At 43.2% G+C, this 15,075-nt stretch overlaps 1 protein-coding gene across 5 annotated transcripts in view; it reads right to left on the reverse strand.

Moving 5' to 3' along the window:
* Positions 1–15,075, reverse strand: part of vps13d (vacuolar protein sorting 13 homolog D) — a 56,935-nt gene that overhangs the window by 23,231 nt on the left and 18,629 nt on the right. For 4 of the 5 annotated variants that reach the window (XM_086213916.1, XM_086213915.1, XM_086213918.1 and 1 more), the window contains 18 exons: positions 14,904–15,055; positions 13,506–14,564; positions 12,261–12,351; positions 11,944–12,070; positions 11,670–11,850; positions 10,631–10,855; positions 9,178–9,331; positions 8,874–9,090; positions 8,234–8,405; positions 7,759–7,874; positions 6,900–7,124; positions 6,511–6,809; positions 5,672–5,805; positions 5,017–5,172; positions 4,242–4,428; positions 3,910–3,984; positions 3,635–3,835; positions 2,915–3,004 (listed from right to left, as the gene is read on the reverse strand). In XM_086213916.1, coding sequence (XP_086070042.1) covers positions 2,915–3,004; positions 3,635–3,835; positions 3,910–3,984; positions 4,242–4,428; positions 5,017–5,172; positions 5,672–5,805; positions 6,511–6,809; positions 6,900–7,124; positions 7,759–7,874; positions 8,234–8,405; positions 8,874–9,090; positions 9,178–9,331; positions 10,631–10,855; positions 11,670–11,850; positions 11,944–12,070; positions 12,261–12,351; positions 13,506–14,564; positions 14,904–15,055 — 3,861 coding nt within the window. The remainder of the gene's footprint in view (positions 1–2,914; positions 3,005–3,634; positions 3,836–3,909; positions 3,985–4,241; positions 4,429–5,016; positions 5,173–5,671; positions 5,806–6,510; positions 6,810–6,899; positions 7,125–7,758; positions 7,875–8,233; positions 8,406–8,873; positions 9,091–9,177; positions 9,332–10,630; positions 10,856–11,669; positions 11,851–11,943; positions 12,071–12,260; positions 12,352–13,505; positions 14,565–14,903; positions 15,056–15,075) is intronic. The other variant, XM_086213917.1, reaches the window with a different exon arrangement.

Consider the following 15,075-nt stretch of genomic DNA (forward strand, 5'->3'; position numbering starts at 1 on the left):
CCTGTCAAATTTAGAATAGAATTCAAAATTCTCCTTCTAACATACAAAGTCCTCAACCATCAGGCTCCTTCATATTTGACAGAGCTCCTAGTCCCCTATTATCCAGCTAGAACCCTTCACTCCCAGGATGCAGGGTTACTGGTGGTTCCTAGAGTTTCTAAAAGTAGACTGGGAGCCAGAGCCTTCAGCTATCAGGCTCCCCTCCTGTGGAACCGTCTCCCAGTTTTGGATGCAGACACCCTCTCGACCTTTAAGAGCAGACTAAAGACCTTCCTTTTTGATCAGACTTATAGTTGGGCTGCTTAGGCTGGCCCTTAGATATGCTGCTATAGGCTTAGACTGCTGGGGGATCTCCCATGGTGCACTGGGCTTCTCTCTGTCCTCCTATATGTGTCATACATAAATCATACTCATACGTATTACTAAATCGTCTTCTTCTCCGGAGCCTTCATCATCCCAGATCCCGGGTGCTGCTGGAGGAGGCAGACCTGAAGAGGCTCAAGCTGCCACCCGTAGCACCACCTGCTCATGTCCCTGTCTGTCCATCAGTCTCTTCCCTTCTCTCTCTCTTTATCTCTGTCCCTCTCTTTCCTTCTGCATATCTGTCTTCCTCCATTGTCTGTCTTTGTCTCTGCCCTGCTCTCCTGCTCTCCTTCCCTCCAACCGGTCAAAGCAGAAGGCCGTCCCCATTGAGCCTGGATCTGCTTGATGTTCCTGCCTGTTAAAGGAAGGTTTTTGTCGCCGCTGTTGGAGGATGTGCTTGCTCATGGAGAATTGTTGGGTGTAAATTCATTGAAGGAGTGTGGTACTAGACCTGCTCTACCTGTAAAGTGTCATGAGATAACTTTTGTTGTGATTTGGCGCTATCTAAATGAAACTGACTTGACTTGACTTGATGTTGGCGCATCCTTGTTCATCAATAATGTGAGTCAATAAATGTGTTTGTGGGTGAGCCTGGTGTCAGGGGTGCCTGTCATCATGAATTTTGCCTCTCACACTGACTGGGACTTATTGTGGATATGTATAGATGTAATTACTGTCACATATTTATGAGTTGACAGAAAAGTTAATTTTAACAGTACATGAATTTTTGGCCATACCTGCCTTAATAGTGTTTGAACCTGGTATCTGCACCTAGTGGGCTGTGACACATTAGCCTTTAGCTCACTCAACAATTCCATTCATTCATTCACAGGGAACTAAGCCATGTTCTATCGCACTAACTGATCACTAACTTGTAAAGGGGAGCTCAGCTAAACTGAGATATGAATGACCTCATAAGCTCTCATGTCTCCATTATAGACTACATGAATGAATAAGCTCACACTTTTTCTTGAAAGGGTTGCTTGTATTCCTCCCTGACACATTGCCAAAATTACTCAGTACAGTACAATAGTTGTAATTAGGGCCTGAGCCAGAAGGCACTTCTGGTGAAGACCCTATTATGTTTGCTCGGCAGAGCAACACATTAGCAGCACTAAAAACACTAAAAACACACACTAAACAGTGTCCCAGGCCCCCCCAACACCCATGAGGCAACTGGGCCAGACGGCCTGGAGCCACTTTTCACATACACACCCATTCAAAACCTGGTATTATAATGTTCTTGCTCTCAATGAGCGCACGCTATATGCGCATAATGCGCATAACGCGCATAATCTAATTTGACCCCCTGAACATGCATGAAATTTGCTGAAATTCGGCACAATCGTTCGGTCTGTCTCAACATTCACTAATCAAAAACAAAAACACCACAAAAGTCTATAGCGCCACCTAGGGAGCCACACAAAAAAAAGATTTAAATTTTTTTTTTAGAGCGCTATAACTCCTCACACAAAAGTCCCACAAACATGGGACCAACACCGTTGGACTCGTCTCATCAAGACGAACAATTCTTACACTCTGACCTCTCACCTATCTACAACAGAATGTCCACAAATTGGACAAAACTGTCAAAATCAGGAATTTTTTTACTCTCCGAACAAAATCTATCTCCTCCTACACCATACATGCCAGGGCTTCCAAACTTTCACACATTACTCTCCCAACTGTGCTGATTAAAAGTTGTTAAAGGTTAATAAACTATGCGCTCGGTTTGGATTTTATAAGGCGTCAAAGTGGGGGAGACACGTTTCACGCTTACAATGGAAGTCTATGGGGAGAGCGTGTCCTCTCAGGGTACATACTGTCAAACTAACGCTTCTCACATCTACACCATACATCCCAGAGCTTTTAAGCACACCACTGTAATCCTGACAAAAATCCCTACAAACCTATGGTATTATGTGTGACTTTTGACCAACGTATACCGACTTATTCAGCTTTTCCACACTACATTTCTCTTAATCCTCCTCTGCTCTCCACTCTAGCACACATCAGAGACAGTGCAGCGGGGGAGGGGTTCTTAAAGGGCCAGCTGGCAGCTCTGCTCTCAGCTCTGCACTCACACTGGGCAGCGCACTGAGGCTTCTATCTCCTAAACTACAAGGCCTAGGGATTTGACGATTACACCGTTGGATTCGGGCCGGCGTGAGGGACGCGGCCACAGGCCACGCGGGGGCTCAGGCCCTAACAACGCTGCTTGCAGCTTTAATTTGTCTCTATAGTTGACATGGTTTTTCCTAATTGTTTCCAGTCTTGTGTTGGTAGTTGCAAGGCTGGTTAGGAATACGCTGTAAACCAGGCCTTCCTGCCACTGGGTGTGGAAGCAGAGAGAGCTGCATTTTGAACATGATGCTGACAGGGGACCAATGGAGTCATTCCTCCAGTGCCAACAATGGGCAACATTTACTTCATAATAATCTGTTCAAGCAGTTAAACATTATTGACACTTCAAACTCATGTAGCATCTAATAGATGGGAAGAGGGATGCTACATTTGTCCAATCTATCCCTTTGTGGTTTCAAGCCATTACCTGACAGCTCTCTGTTGTAGTAATCTCCTGACAGACTGAAGCTGGCGTTGCCCTCCTGGGTGGAGCCAATCCGCTGCAGCACATACAGCCCTGCAAAAACATCATCATCAGGCTTACACACAAGTCTTTCACACTGAAGGTCCAGGACATGGAGTTACCTGGCAAAACAGTGTGAGCATTTTGCTTTTCAAATCAGAAAATATATTTCATTAACCCTTCTGCTTTCATTCTTTACCACTTATCATGTTAAGGGTTGGGGGGGGCAGGGGGGCTGGAGCCTATCCCAGCAGCCTTCGGGCGTGGACGAGTCGCCAGTCCATCGCAGGGCCAACACATATAGACAGACGACCATTCACACTCACAGTCACACCTACAGTCAATTTAGAGTATCAATCAGCCTCGTCCCCTCTTGATGTCTTTGGACTGTGGGAGGAAGCTGGAGTACCAGAGAGAACCCACACAGGAACAGGGAGAACATGCAAACTCCATACAGAAAGATCCTGTGCTCGAGCGGGGGCTCGAACCCGGGGCCTTCTTGATGTGAGGCGACAGTGCTGACCACTGCATCACCGTGCTGCCTAATCATTACTTTTATTGTCATTGTAGTTGTCACTTTGACGTCACAGATATGGCTACAGCGGTTGTAACTACATTACCTACACTGTGCATTTTTCTGCTGCACCGTTTTCTTTGACAAGACAACTTCTTAAAGATACATACTAGAGAAGGTGAGCTCGGCCAGTGGTATGTCACAGTCCAGACAGTCATCGATGAAACAGATGCAGATGCTCTCAGCCTTCACCTCAACCCCCGAGAGAGCAGTTGAGGGGCTGCAGGAGCCAAAGTCCGCTCGCACTCTGGGATGGCCTGCCATGTTCTCAGCATTCTCCAGCAGCCACGTGGCAGCCTGGTCTAGTTGGCCTGATGTACACACATTAGAGGTTGGAGATTTTGGCAGGTGGACGGCTTGACAAGCAGGTGAGAAGCAAACTCACCTTTGCAGTGGATCAGGGCTCTTCTGCAGTCTTCTTTCCTGAACCCAAGGTCTTGTAAATGGACTAGCTGGCCCTCTGTCAGAACCAAACACGTTGTGATCCAAAATTTAAGTGAGCACAGGAGTGAGAACAACATGTTCTACCTGGAACTAAACAGTAAAGCGAAACAGCACGTTTCAAAGCAAATTTTTAACTATTCAGGTACCTTAGCTACACATATTTGAAATTTCTGGCCCCCTATAACAAGATGTTTGTTTCGAAAAAAACAAAAACCAAAAACCATTTAGATGATGAAAAATGGAATCTTCCTACATGTCCTGGTCATTACATACCAACAAGGGCCTGATTCTTCTTCCTGGATCCATCTTTGGACGTATCAGTTGATTCAGTGCTGGGGGCAGGGATGGAATCAAGGTCAGAGGCCAGAGGAGTGCTGGCACCAGGGATGGATTTGGCAATGGCCAAAAAGAGCTGAATGTCATTGTAAGAAAGACGAATATCCAGAGCAGGAAACTGGATCTGCAAGAAAATAACATACACAATTACAGGGGCACGTGGGGGTACAAGGGGGCAAAAAGGGGCACCTGTTTACTACTAAACAGAGACAGGCTTAGTGCTAACAGGTGGCTGAGCAAAAAAAAAAAATACAATTGTGGATCTACCTTAAAGGTCAGTTCATCTGAGCTGAGGTTGTTGCTACCTTCTGGCTAACCCTGTCAATTTTATCAGCCAGTGGTGAGCAAAACTCAGGGAGAACTCACCATCCAACATGGACACTATCATGTTCCACACCCAACCTCCACACCAAGCAGTTCGCGACTTGTTCAGTACATTTTTTAGCTCAATATATTAAAAGTGCTGTTAAGATTTTTTTTAAAAAGGTCTGGCATGCTGTAGGCCTGGTAGCTACAATACAAAGCAAGGAACTCTGTTCTCTTACAAAATCTTTAAACCAACGATTCTACTTCAGCCATGAAAAACAACAGTTCTGACATACTTCTTTGAATGTGATTGGCAGGGAAACCCTGATGTACATTAATACTGATGGATTGTGCTTTTGTTTGTTTTTTTTGCAGCTCTTATTTCAAAGAAATCCTAACTCCTGACCTCCAGCAGTGGTGGGATGTCCTCCACACTGAAAGCGTCCAGAAGACCCGAGCTGCTTTGGTATGTGGGGCTACCACATAGCTCCACCTGAACATTGACTGGGTCAATGATTGAGAGTGCTGTTTCCTGCTCACTGCCAAGACGACAGGAGAACACCTGTGGGTGAGAAGGTACATCAGAATCAGAGCGAATAGAATGATGATTTCTTACTTCCATTTGGGACTGATCTCAACATTCCTGCCTGTTTAAAGGAAGGCTTTCATCACCGCTGCTGCAAGATTTTGCTTGCTCAAGGTGAATTGTTGGGTGTAAATTAATTGAAAGAGTGTGGTGCTTTTGTTGTGATTTGGTGCTATAAAAATAAAATCTAGTCTAGATTTGACTAACTTGGGTTTGTAGTTGCCAGGCAGTGTGTACTCATGCAGCACAGAGTAAATAAGACCAAATATACTTTGAACTGATGGTGAACCACATAGAAATAATGATATTTGCAGAAGTTTAATGTTTGTACAAAGGTAGCACTTAATGGAGTAGAAATGATGGTACATGTAATAGAAATATAAGTAGTTATTTTCACGTGATGATGTTTGGAATCCTGTTCAATGATGGAAGTAGTGGCGCAAGTGAGTCAGCAGCCACGTCACATGTTGGTCACCTCGATTCCAGCAAGACTGCCAGAGAAGGGTCGGTCCAACAGTCGGGGTTTGTAGGTGAGCACAGTGGTGCCTTTTAGAATGATGGCATTGGTATCCAGACAGGATGAGTCCTCCACAACCACAAATTCTGTGCCTGAAGACCAAAAAGAATTCAGATTTTGAAAAAAGGCATTTACTGTGGTGATATTATTCATATCTTGAGGTAAATGTGCTCTTTTATAGAATAATACCACAGAAGCTGGATACAACTCTGCAATCTCATTTTCTTCGTTTCTCTTTTAAAATCCACAATCAACCATATTTTTCCATCCTCAGATGTTGTGTTGACATAAGATGACCAATCACAAACCTAGAGAGCTCATTTTTGAAGAACAAAATCTTCACAAACATGAAGCTGATTACTGCAGCCGAAGCCGGGAAGGAGAGCTTGCATCTGAAGTTAACAGACCTCTGAGTGTCAACAAACTGTAGGTTAAGAATGAGTGATGATTTGACGAATCATATTCGAGTATTCCATTTAATATATAGGTTGTGTGGATGCGCTCATATGAGTATAGAGTTTTTATAGTGTGTTCATATTGCACACATTTTTTTTTTTAAATGGAAATCTGCCAATATGATTCCATTTAAATAGAAGAGTTCAACGAGTACAAGGCTTTGGTGCTATAATTTCTTTGTATATAAAGGGAGGAAGGAGGATCTGCAAACGGATGACAATGCTGTAGTGATGCAGTAGCTCTCATTAATCAGGCTGCATTCACGAGTTTGAGCTAGATCAGGATATACACTGCATTTGTACCACTAACCTAAATAATAAAAACTTTGGCGACTCTCTGACCTGTAACGTTGATCTTGACCTCTAGGCAGCGGTCCTGGTTGACTGGGACAGTGGACCTCTTGGTGACGACACCACTCTTGACTGTCTTTGGCATGACAGCCCCAGTAGTGGTAGCCGTAGCGCCCGAGCCCGAGTCCGTGCTGGTGTTACTGGGCCAGCGTTGACGAGTCTTTGCACCATCTAATGTCTTCTCCACAGGCACCTGCAGGAAATCCTGCACCAGCTGGAGCCAGTCAAAGATGAGGAAGACTCTTAGGTTGTTGAGGACCACTGTGAAGCAGGAGGATTCACGTGTGGATCTACAAGAAGGTGAAGCAGAGCTTGTGTCAAAATTCCCTTTCTATAATTGTTGGAACATGTTTCAGGTGCCTGAGAATCCCCAGTCATACCTGTAATGCAGTTCCAACTGCAGTGATGCCCGGTTTGTACCCGTTTTAGAGGGCTGGAGGATGCAGTCGAAGACATTGTGCCTGGTCTTGTCAGTTCCACTGGGGCTTTTGTTTGCATCCGAGCATCGAGTGTCATATGCCAGCAGTGAGTGAGACACCAGGTTGATGGACTTGGATCCATTAGACATACTCTCAAAGAGCAGCTTAGACTTCATGAAGTTAAACCTTTATAGAAAAAATATAAGTATAAAATTGCAATCTGGCTCAAAATATCCAGTCTGCTACAGAGTCGAATGAGACAAAATGCAATGTGGGGCAGCTGATTATGTCCTCTATACTCACGATGCATAAACAGAAATTCTTGCTAATCTAGAATAAATCTGGAAAAGTTTCACGGACTCTGTAAATTGAAAAAAGTAAAAAAGTACACCACTATTCCCAACACAGATCCTGTCCTCAGGATCACTAGAGACACAGATCACCTGGTAAAGACTGTGGGATAATACTGGTGATGTGATGTGATTAGCAGGAGAACACAGGCTAACCCCCTTACAAATCTCCTCACAGAACTCCAAAGAGCATATGGCTGCACAGACGAAGCCGCTGTAGGAGGTGAAAAGCTTGGCTCAGCTGATGTGCCTGATGTAATTTAAACATCAGACAAGTAACATAGGAAAACATTCCCTTCATGTCTAGTCATGGGGGATGTGGTTTAAACTCATACCCATGTTCGTATTCTGTAAACTATATCTATTACTAACAATGATTTGACATTTTCTGCAACTATACACTTCAATATACATTCGGAAAACCAGATGTTCTTTATATAAAGTGATTTAATAGAAAAGGATATGCTAACCTTGCTAGAGAGCGTTGGTGCCCACTACATGTACTGCTGTCCATGAGCTCCAGACTGACGTCAACCATGTCCACAAGAAATGACAAGTTGGTGTAGACGTCTCCACTTAAAACCGTCTGATGAGAAACAAATCAACCAGGTAATGTGATTGCCCAACTCCCCACTGTCAGAGGACAGGACAAAGGTGTGTACAAAAGTAGAAGTACTGTTATCAAAATATTACTCAACTTCAAGTACTAGTATTCGAAAAACCTGTGCATCGTAGATGAGCTGTACTGTTACAGCTTCAAGGTAGTCAGTTCACTTTACTAAGGAGAACATGAATAACTTCTGAACTGTTGTGTATCTATTCTGATATTATAAAATGTTAATATATACATTAAAAATAGATCAAGAAAACATGTAGCTTCAGTCATGACTGTTACAATGGTTGGCCACAGTGTGAGAGTGTTCGTGTGTGTGACAGCTTCCTCACATAGGTGCTGGGGTCCTGCAGGTTGTAGGGTCGCAGGAATTCTTCCACAGGTTCTCCCAGGTTGTGTTCCAGTAGTCCACGGATCAGCTGGTAGTGTTTCAGATCCAGAGAGCAGTGTACTGATGACAGGCTGCCGTGGATGGACATGTCCGGCACTGCATGGCTCAGCTCTCTGAGAACATTTAGGAACACAAACTTGGTTTTAGAGTAGGTCTGGTCCCATACAGACACAAGAAAAGCTGATGCTATGCTATGTTTCAAATCTACATGCTGAACACATGGATGTCCAGATCATTAAGGTGTAACACTGATTTTGATCAAATGTCACAACTTCATCGTATCAATTTGTCATAAGGAGCGTTCAAGTTTTGACCAAGCTGATCAGTTAATCCTCCAATCCTGAGAACACTTGTACAAAATTCACTCACAGTGATAGGGTTTATGAGAGTGGGATGGACATACTGAGATGAAAGGCAATAGTAATATCAACTTTTGTTGATAAGCATTCAATGCACTCATCTAGGGGATAAGAGGGAAGGGAAATGATACGGAAGGGGTGATATAATCATCTGTAAGACTTAACCATGAAAGACAGGGACATAAACTTTATGACTCATGTAAGAAAGTTGTCTACGTGTACTTGTCTAGGTTGCGTTCCACTTTCAGCTGGAGGCGGCAGCAATCTTTCAGCAGGTTTCCCCCACTGCGACGGACAAAATAAGATGGGAAAATGATGTCTGAGAATTCCGGAGGGTTCCCAGCAGTGTCCCAGGGCTGACAAGGCAGACGCTCTGCAGCAAAGATGTCCATCTGTTGCAGGTCTAGAGCGATGCAGTCCAAAAGACATACATGGTCTCCTAAAGGTGCGAAAACAAACAAGAAGTCAGATGGCAGTTTGTCTCTATTCCACTTGGTTTCACAGAGTTAGATGGTGAGATGCTAACCTGAGCCGAGAGGACCCTCGTCCTGCTGTGCCGACCCTGTGTCTCGCGGCTGCGGCTTGCCAAGGGTGAAGCCTGTACTGGAGGTGAAGCTGGTGGGGGGGGTTCCAGATTTTTCCTGCTCACTTTTCCTCCCTGCTGCATTCTGTACACGCTCCTTAATCAACAATACACAGAATAGACATATCCATAGATGAGCAAATGATGGAGAGTTTTTACACCACTGCACTGAGTCAAGGGCAGACATGCACGTCCCTACAAATTTGACTTCAAATTGCAGGGAAGCAGACCACAACAACAGTGACTGGCTTGCTCTGTGGCACGATATTTCCGTGGCATATTTTAACACACCATCTCATCTGACGTCTGAGCTCTTTTCTATGTTGCAGTCATTTCACTAAATGTAACTATTGTATCAAATGTTTTACAACCAACTCCAACATGTTCCACTCAGTTTCTGTCACATCGTTGGCAGTGGCAAACAATGTGTCAATCGAGCATAGAAACCCAGAGCAACACAGACACATAAGAGCTCACGATAAGCTCCAGATAATGAAGTGACACTCCCAGCAGACTCTTTATCACACTCTCCTGTTTCCTGTTGGAGTAGTTTCTCACCTTTATGACAATTTCATTTTGAAACACTAATATAAATCACAAATTAGATTTGTATTCTCTTTGCATCTGAAAGGGGAAATTGATCAGAAAAACTGCATAGAGGAGGGCCATTCAAATCATAGAACACAAACATGATCCAGGAGATTGGAAAACCGAACAGTATATGCTACACCTTAAACAGAACACTCACAAAACCAAATGCAAACCAATTCTCTTCAGCTCCAACAATGCAGTACAATCAACTCTGGGAAAAGTGAATAAGATCCATCCAGAAGCCAATCAACCCGTTTTACCTATGTTCCAAACTGATCTGAGATCAGGGTCTATGTTGCCCAATATACCGGGTTCATATCTGGTGTTATGGATTCTATTCTGGCATTGGTTCACTTTTTCCACAGCAGAGCAAAGAAAGCATACACTTGTACCTTGTAAGGGGATGGATCCTTATATGGGTATGGATGCGCATGCAGTATTACATTCTTCACAGTCAACACCAAATGAAAATAAAAAAGATTAATAGACTTCTACAACATATCCACACATCTCCCAAACAAATGAGGGCAGACTTAGAACCCATTCAGTATTGTAATAGGCCATGAATACACAAAACAAAAGAAAATTAGTAAAGTTAACTGTTAATCACAGAATCTTCAGTATCCCATCAGGCAGAGCTGCATTCCGTGTGTATTTTCAAGCAGTACATTCGGAAAATAAATTAAGATGATCATTAGTGCTGGGTTTCCACTGACACTCCAGCAGAGGTACTGATCCAGGCTAATGCATAAATGAGTACAGCATGGCTAAATGCATGGATGGATGAACAGGCAGTGTGACTCACCAGAGAAGGGAAAAAGGCATGTGCCATGGTGAGTTTCTCTACCTTGTCTCGGAGAGAGAAGGTCCCACGAGCCCCCGCGGGCAAGAAGCAGTTCTGCACCTTCAGCTGGCCGAGGTTGGCCACAATAACCCTTGTTGAATGTGAGCTTTCTGGAATGAGTATAACTGGAGCACCAGCCTCGATATCCAGCAAAACCCTGGATGCCCGCTGAGGATGGTCCCGCACCTGCAAACGGAGAGGGTTGAGAATACGATTTAAAAATCTATTCCGACAATATGTAGAGCAGAACCAGCAGAGTCAGAGAGTAGTTGGTTATTTCGGAAACCTCGAACTCATGAGGAGAAGCAGGATGACAATGCCTCCATCCATGGGTCACATGGAACAAACTCTGGGCTTCACAGTCGGAACCAACCACTACTCAATCTGTTTTTCAATGTTCAGATGTAATGTCTAGTTTGTTTTCATGCAGGCTGATTACATACAACATCAATGTAAAGATATGAATATACTCGCACCAGGCAAAAAAATGATAAACAAATGGTGTAAATACGTGAAATATGATTCAATCATGCATTTCAAGAAATTAAACATTTTCCTTCATTTGAGAAATGTGTGAGCACATGTCAGTCTTACTGGAACCAATCTGATCCGAAAAGCATTCCTTCAGATGATGTTTTGACCCTGTTTCGCAACTTCTACCAGGGCCTGCAAGGTTGGTGGTCATGTCTGATGACTGAAAGAACTTTTCTTCTCTGCTTCTTCAGACATTATGGGTGAATATTCACACTGAATACACATAAGTAATCCCCTGAGTAGGGTGAGATCACCATCATCAAAACACTGAATGGGGGAACATGTTTGGAAGACTAGTTTTTATCTCCCAGTAGAGTTCCAGCAAATCTAATGTTGTTTTTTTTAACTTTTCATTTGTCTCCTGTCTGTACACAAAAATATTACAGCAAGTTACACGGAGATGTCAAACTGCTATCATATATCTCACTGCTATCTATAGACACCATTGTGGGTGAGCCATACTCACAGCCTGGCCCTCCATTGCAGCCCTTTGCCTGCCAAGGACATCTTGTAGCTGTGTAAAGTGTTGGATGAAGGCCACCACCTCAGCCTGGAAGCGCTGAGTATGAACGTACTGCACTGAGGCCATCTGAAGAGACACCTTGATGTCCCATTCCCGCTCCAGGTAAGGGTCGGGTGTTCCATATCTGGATAGGCAAGAATTCAAAGGTGACCAAAAGGAAACAAATCAAATTTTTCTATATATTCAATCTGTTTGTAGAAGATATCTGGAGATATACTTTTGAATGTTGAAAATTAGTGCTTCTCCTCCTCGTGTGGTAAAGCGCTCTTGGTACAGATCACCATGCGGGGTCAGATCACTGAGGGACAAACTTCCTAAACTGCCTTGCAATGCCAGGTTCCCCTCTAAAATGTCAGACATATGATCACCTTCAACAAAACATTGACATGTTCACAAAATGTGTGCCAGCTTTGATACAGAGCAGTGGGAAAAAAAAGAAAAAAGAGATCAGTTTTTTTCTAATCCAGCACCCATCCCACTAGGTATTGGGTATGCGTGTCACGTTCCTTATATTCCTCAGGCCTTCATACATACCCAACATTTCAAGATGAGCAGATAATTTTGACACACTAGCTCTGGCCAGCTCGTTGACTTTTTTGTTCAGGACAAGAGACAAAGAATGGACCTAAGAATGAAAACATGAACAGATTTAGTTATGAAGCATCTACACAGGCAAAGAAGCCATACTGGTTGAATTTTTTTCACAATAATCATACACCAGTAGCCTGTTTAGCAGTGGAGCTATTAGCTAAAAGGCCAAATGTGTGTCTATATAGCATTCTCAATTAATATCCAAGCAAGTACATGATATTCTACAGAAAACATCTGTGTTTGGTACGCTTAATTGTAATATTCATTAAGTGAGTGCCGTACAAATCATTATAAAAATCTCTAACAACTTCCTCTCAGTCTGACAGTTTCTGAACATCACAGATAAATTAATGAAGTTACATGTATGTATTAATGTAGAGGAAAGTATCTTCTGTAAGTTCATGGTCTCCTCATCCTGACAGGACTGATGACTTTTGATTAAACAGCCTCAGAGAGCAGAGTGACGTCATCTAAAGTCCCATCGAACGTCATGTTAAACTGAGCTCCCTTCAGCCTGATTTTTTTTTTTTTTTTAGTATATTATGCTATCTACATAATTCTATTTATTTCAGTAGCTCACAGCTCTGCAGTCATATTTTCTGTGGGAAATGCTTGTTCTATTTTAATATGTATTTTCTATTCTATTACTAAGTTTTTAACTCACAAATTAGCAGGTACGATGCTTACCATTTTAACCAAGTTGGGTCGGAGTAAACGAATTTGGACTGGATAACGTCAGGAGGTCAAAATTGCTACAATGTACCTTCTGGGCACATTTGAAAGTTATGAAAATTCACTTTATTGTTTTAGACTGAAGTGATAGCATGACATTGCCATGGTTAGAAAAATCAAGACTGACTAGAATGCAAGGTGCTCTACTAAGTTCAGTAGTTTCACCTGAGGAAAAAAACAAAAAACAATAGCATACAGTTGTGACTGCAGTTGGTCCATCCAGCCAGACAGCAGTTTTTAGACAACTAATTTTGTGTTAGCAGATAAAATTCTGGGATTATGACATCTTCCTGCAATACAAAGGAGTGTGATAAAATGATTTTTTTCATAGTGTCCATTCTACAAGTGTGGTACATAAATCTATTTTTTTAACAATAACATTTGTTCCTGCCTTGATAATTCATATCTTTTGTCCATATGAGTCAGTTCAACTACATGCACCAGGTCTAAACTTACCTTAAGATCCAGTTTAGTGTTAACAACATCTATCGCCTCCTCCTCCTCTGAGATGTCTGGCTCATACAGAGGGTGTCCTGGCACTGTTTCAGGTGACAAAGGGGGCACTTTAACTGCATGATTATTGGCAGTGGAGCCAATACCAAAGAAGTCCAGGATGACCACCCATGTCTGTAATGTGATTAAAACGTCCAGGCAGTTAAAGTCGACATCTATGCTTCGTCCCACACTCCCATAGCGTGTTTTGAACTCAGGGTGGTTTTGGTCTACCAACAAAACATTGATGTGGACTAAAGAGTCGTCAAAGTCTGGGGGTGGCTCAGGGGAGGTTGTATGGTGGGTGGGGGAGGGTGGTGGAGTGCTGGGACAGTCAGGATCCCTCTTGGATTTGCGACTACAAGCTGATGGGGTGCTGGGATGCCTTTGGTAGAGTTGGAAGACATTCTGGGCCTCCTCCATGTGGGCAGGCAGTGAGCGAGGCATATCTGGGTACAAGGCATTGGATGCTGATGGACAGCTTTGGGAAAGGTACTCCTTCGGACTGAAGGTGGAAGGCTTGGGAGCTCCACGGGACACCATAAGATGCTTGTACTTCGACTCTGGATTTTGTTCCAGGAGATCCTCCATGAGCAGGGAACGCAGAGCCAGTTGAATTTCCAGTAAGTTAGGGTGATCTTTCTTAAAGTCTCCCTCCAGATCATGGAAGCACAGACTGACTAAGCCCTGACAGCCCTGGGTCAGATCAGCACTAAGCTGGACCTGCAATTCTGCCACATGTAATGTGACTTTCAGCTGAGTGAATGTAGGAAGGTGAAGACCTGATTTGTGAGACTGCAAAGGCAAAGGGGAAGAAAACAATGAGTTGGACAAGCTGATTTGGGGAGGGTCCTTTGCAAACATCCCTCCATGAGCATAAGGAAAGTGGTGAGGTCTGGTGGAAGAAGGAGTAGGTGGGGGGGGTGTGGGTGGTTGACTGGGCGTGACACGACATTCCTCAATTAAGGACAAACTGTCCAGAGTCTGGAGGACTTGTTCATACACAGCCTTGCACAGGAACACCTATCACAAAAGAGTCAAATATTAGTGGAACTGAACTAATAATGCACGAGGCAATTTGTCCAATCTTCTATAATAAACCCCCAACTGACACCATTATGTAAATCTGGAAACAACTCAAGAATCACTAATATCCCTGAAGTGTAATATTTCCAGACAACATAAAGAAAATTATAAAAAAGAAAGAATTGCAAGCAATAACTGTGTATAATAAGTTATCCTTTTCATAAGTTTTACAATGCCTTTTTTGGGTAATTATACATATGGGCTTCAACATAAAAATACTTTCGAAAAACTTCTTGCTTGTAGTTGAGAATTTACAGTACTGATGACAATGTATACCTGAACAGGGTTGACAAATTTGCCTTCAATTCTCAGTAAGCCTGTGCTCTTGCAGGGCTCCTCTATGGTGAGTAACGTAAACTGAATGTCCTCCTCAACAGGGACTTTCTCCAGGGTGAACTGTATCGTAGTGTCTTTCAAAATGTGGAAGGCTAGTGAAGAAAAAAATATG

Source organism: Aulostomus chinensis, chromosome 9 (genome assembly GCF_037954235.1).
Source record: "Aulostomus chinensis isolate RoL2024-O1b breed Wild chromosome 9, RoL_Achi_v1.0, whole genome shotgun sequence".
Taxonomy (NCBI): Eukaryota; Metazoa; Chordata; class Actinopteri; order Syngnathiformes; family Aulostomidae; genus Aulostomus; species Aulostomus chinensis.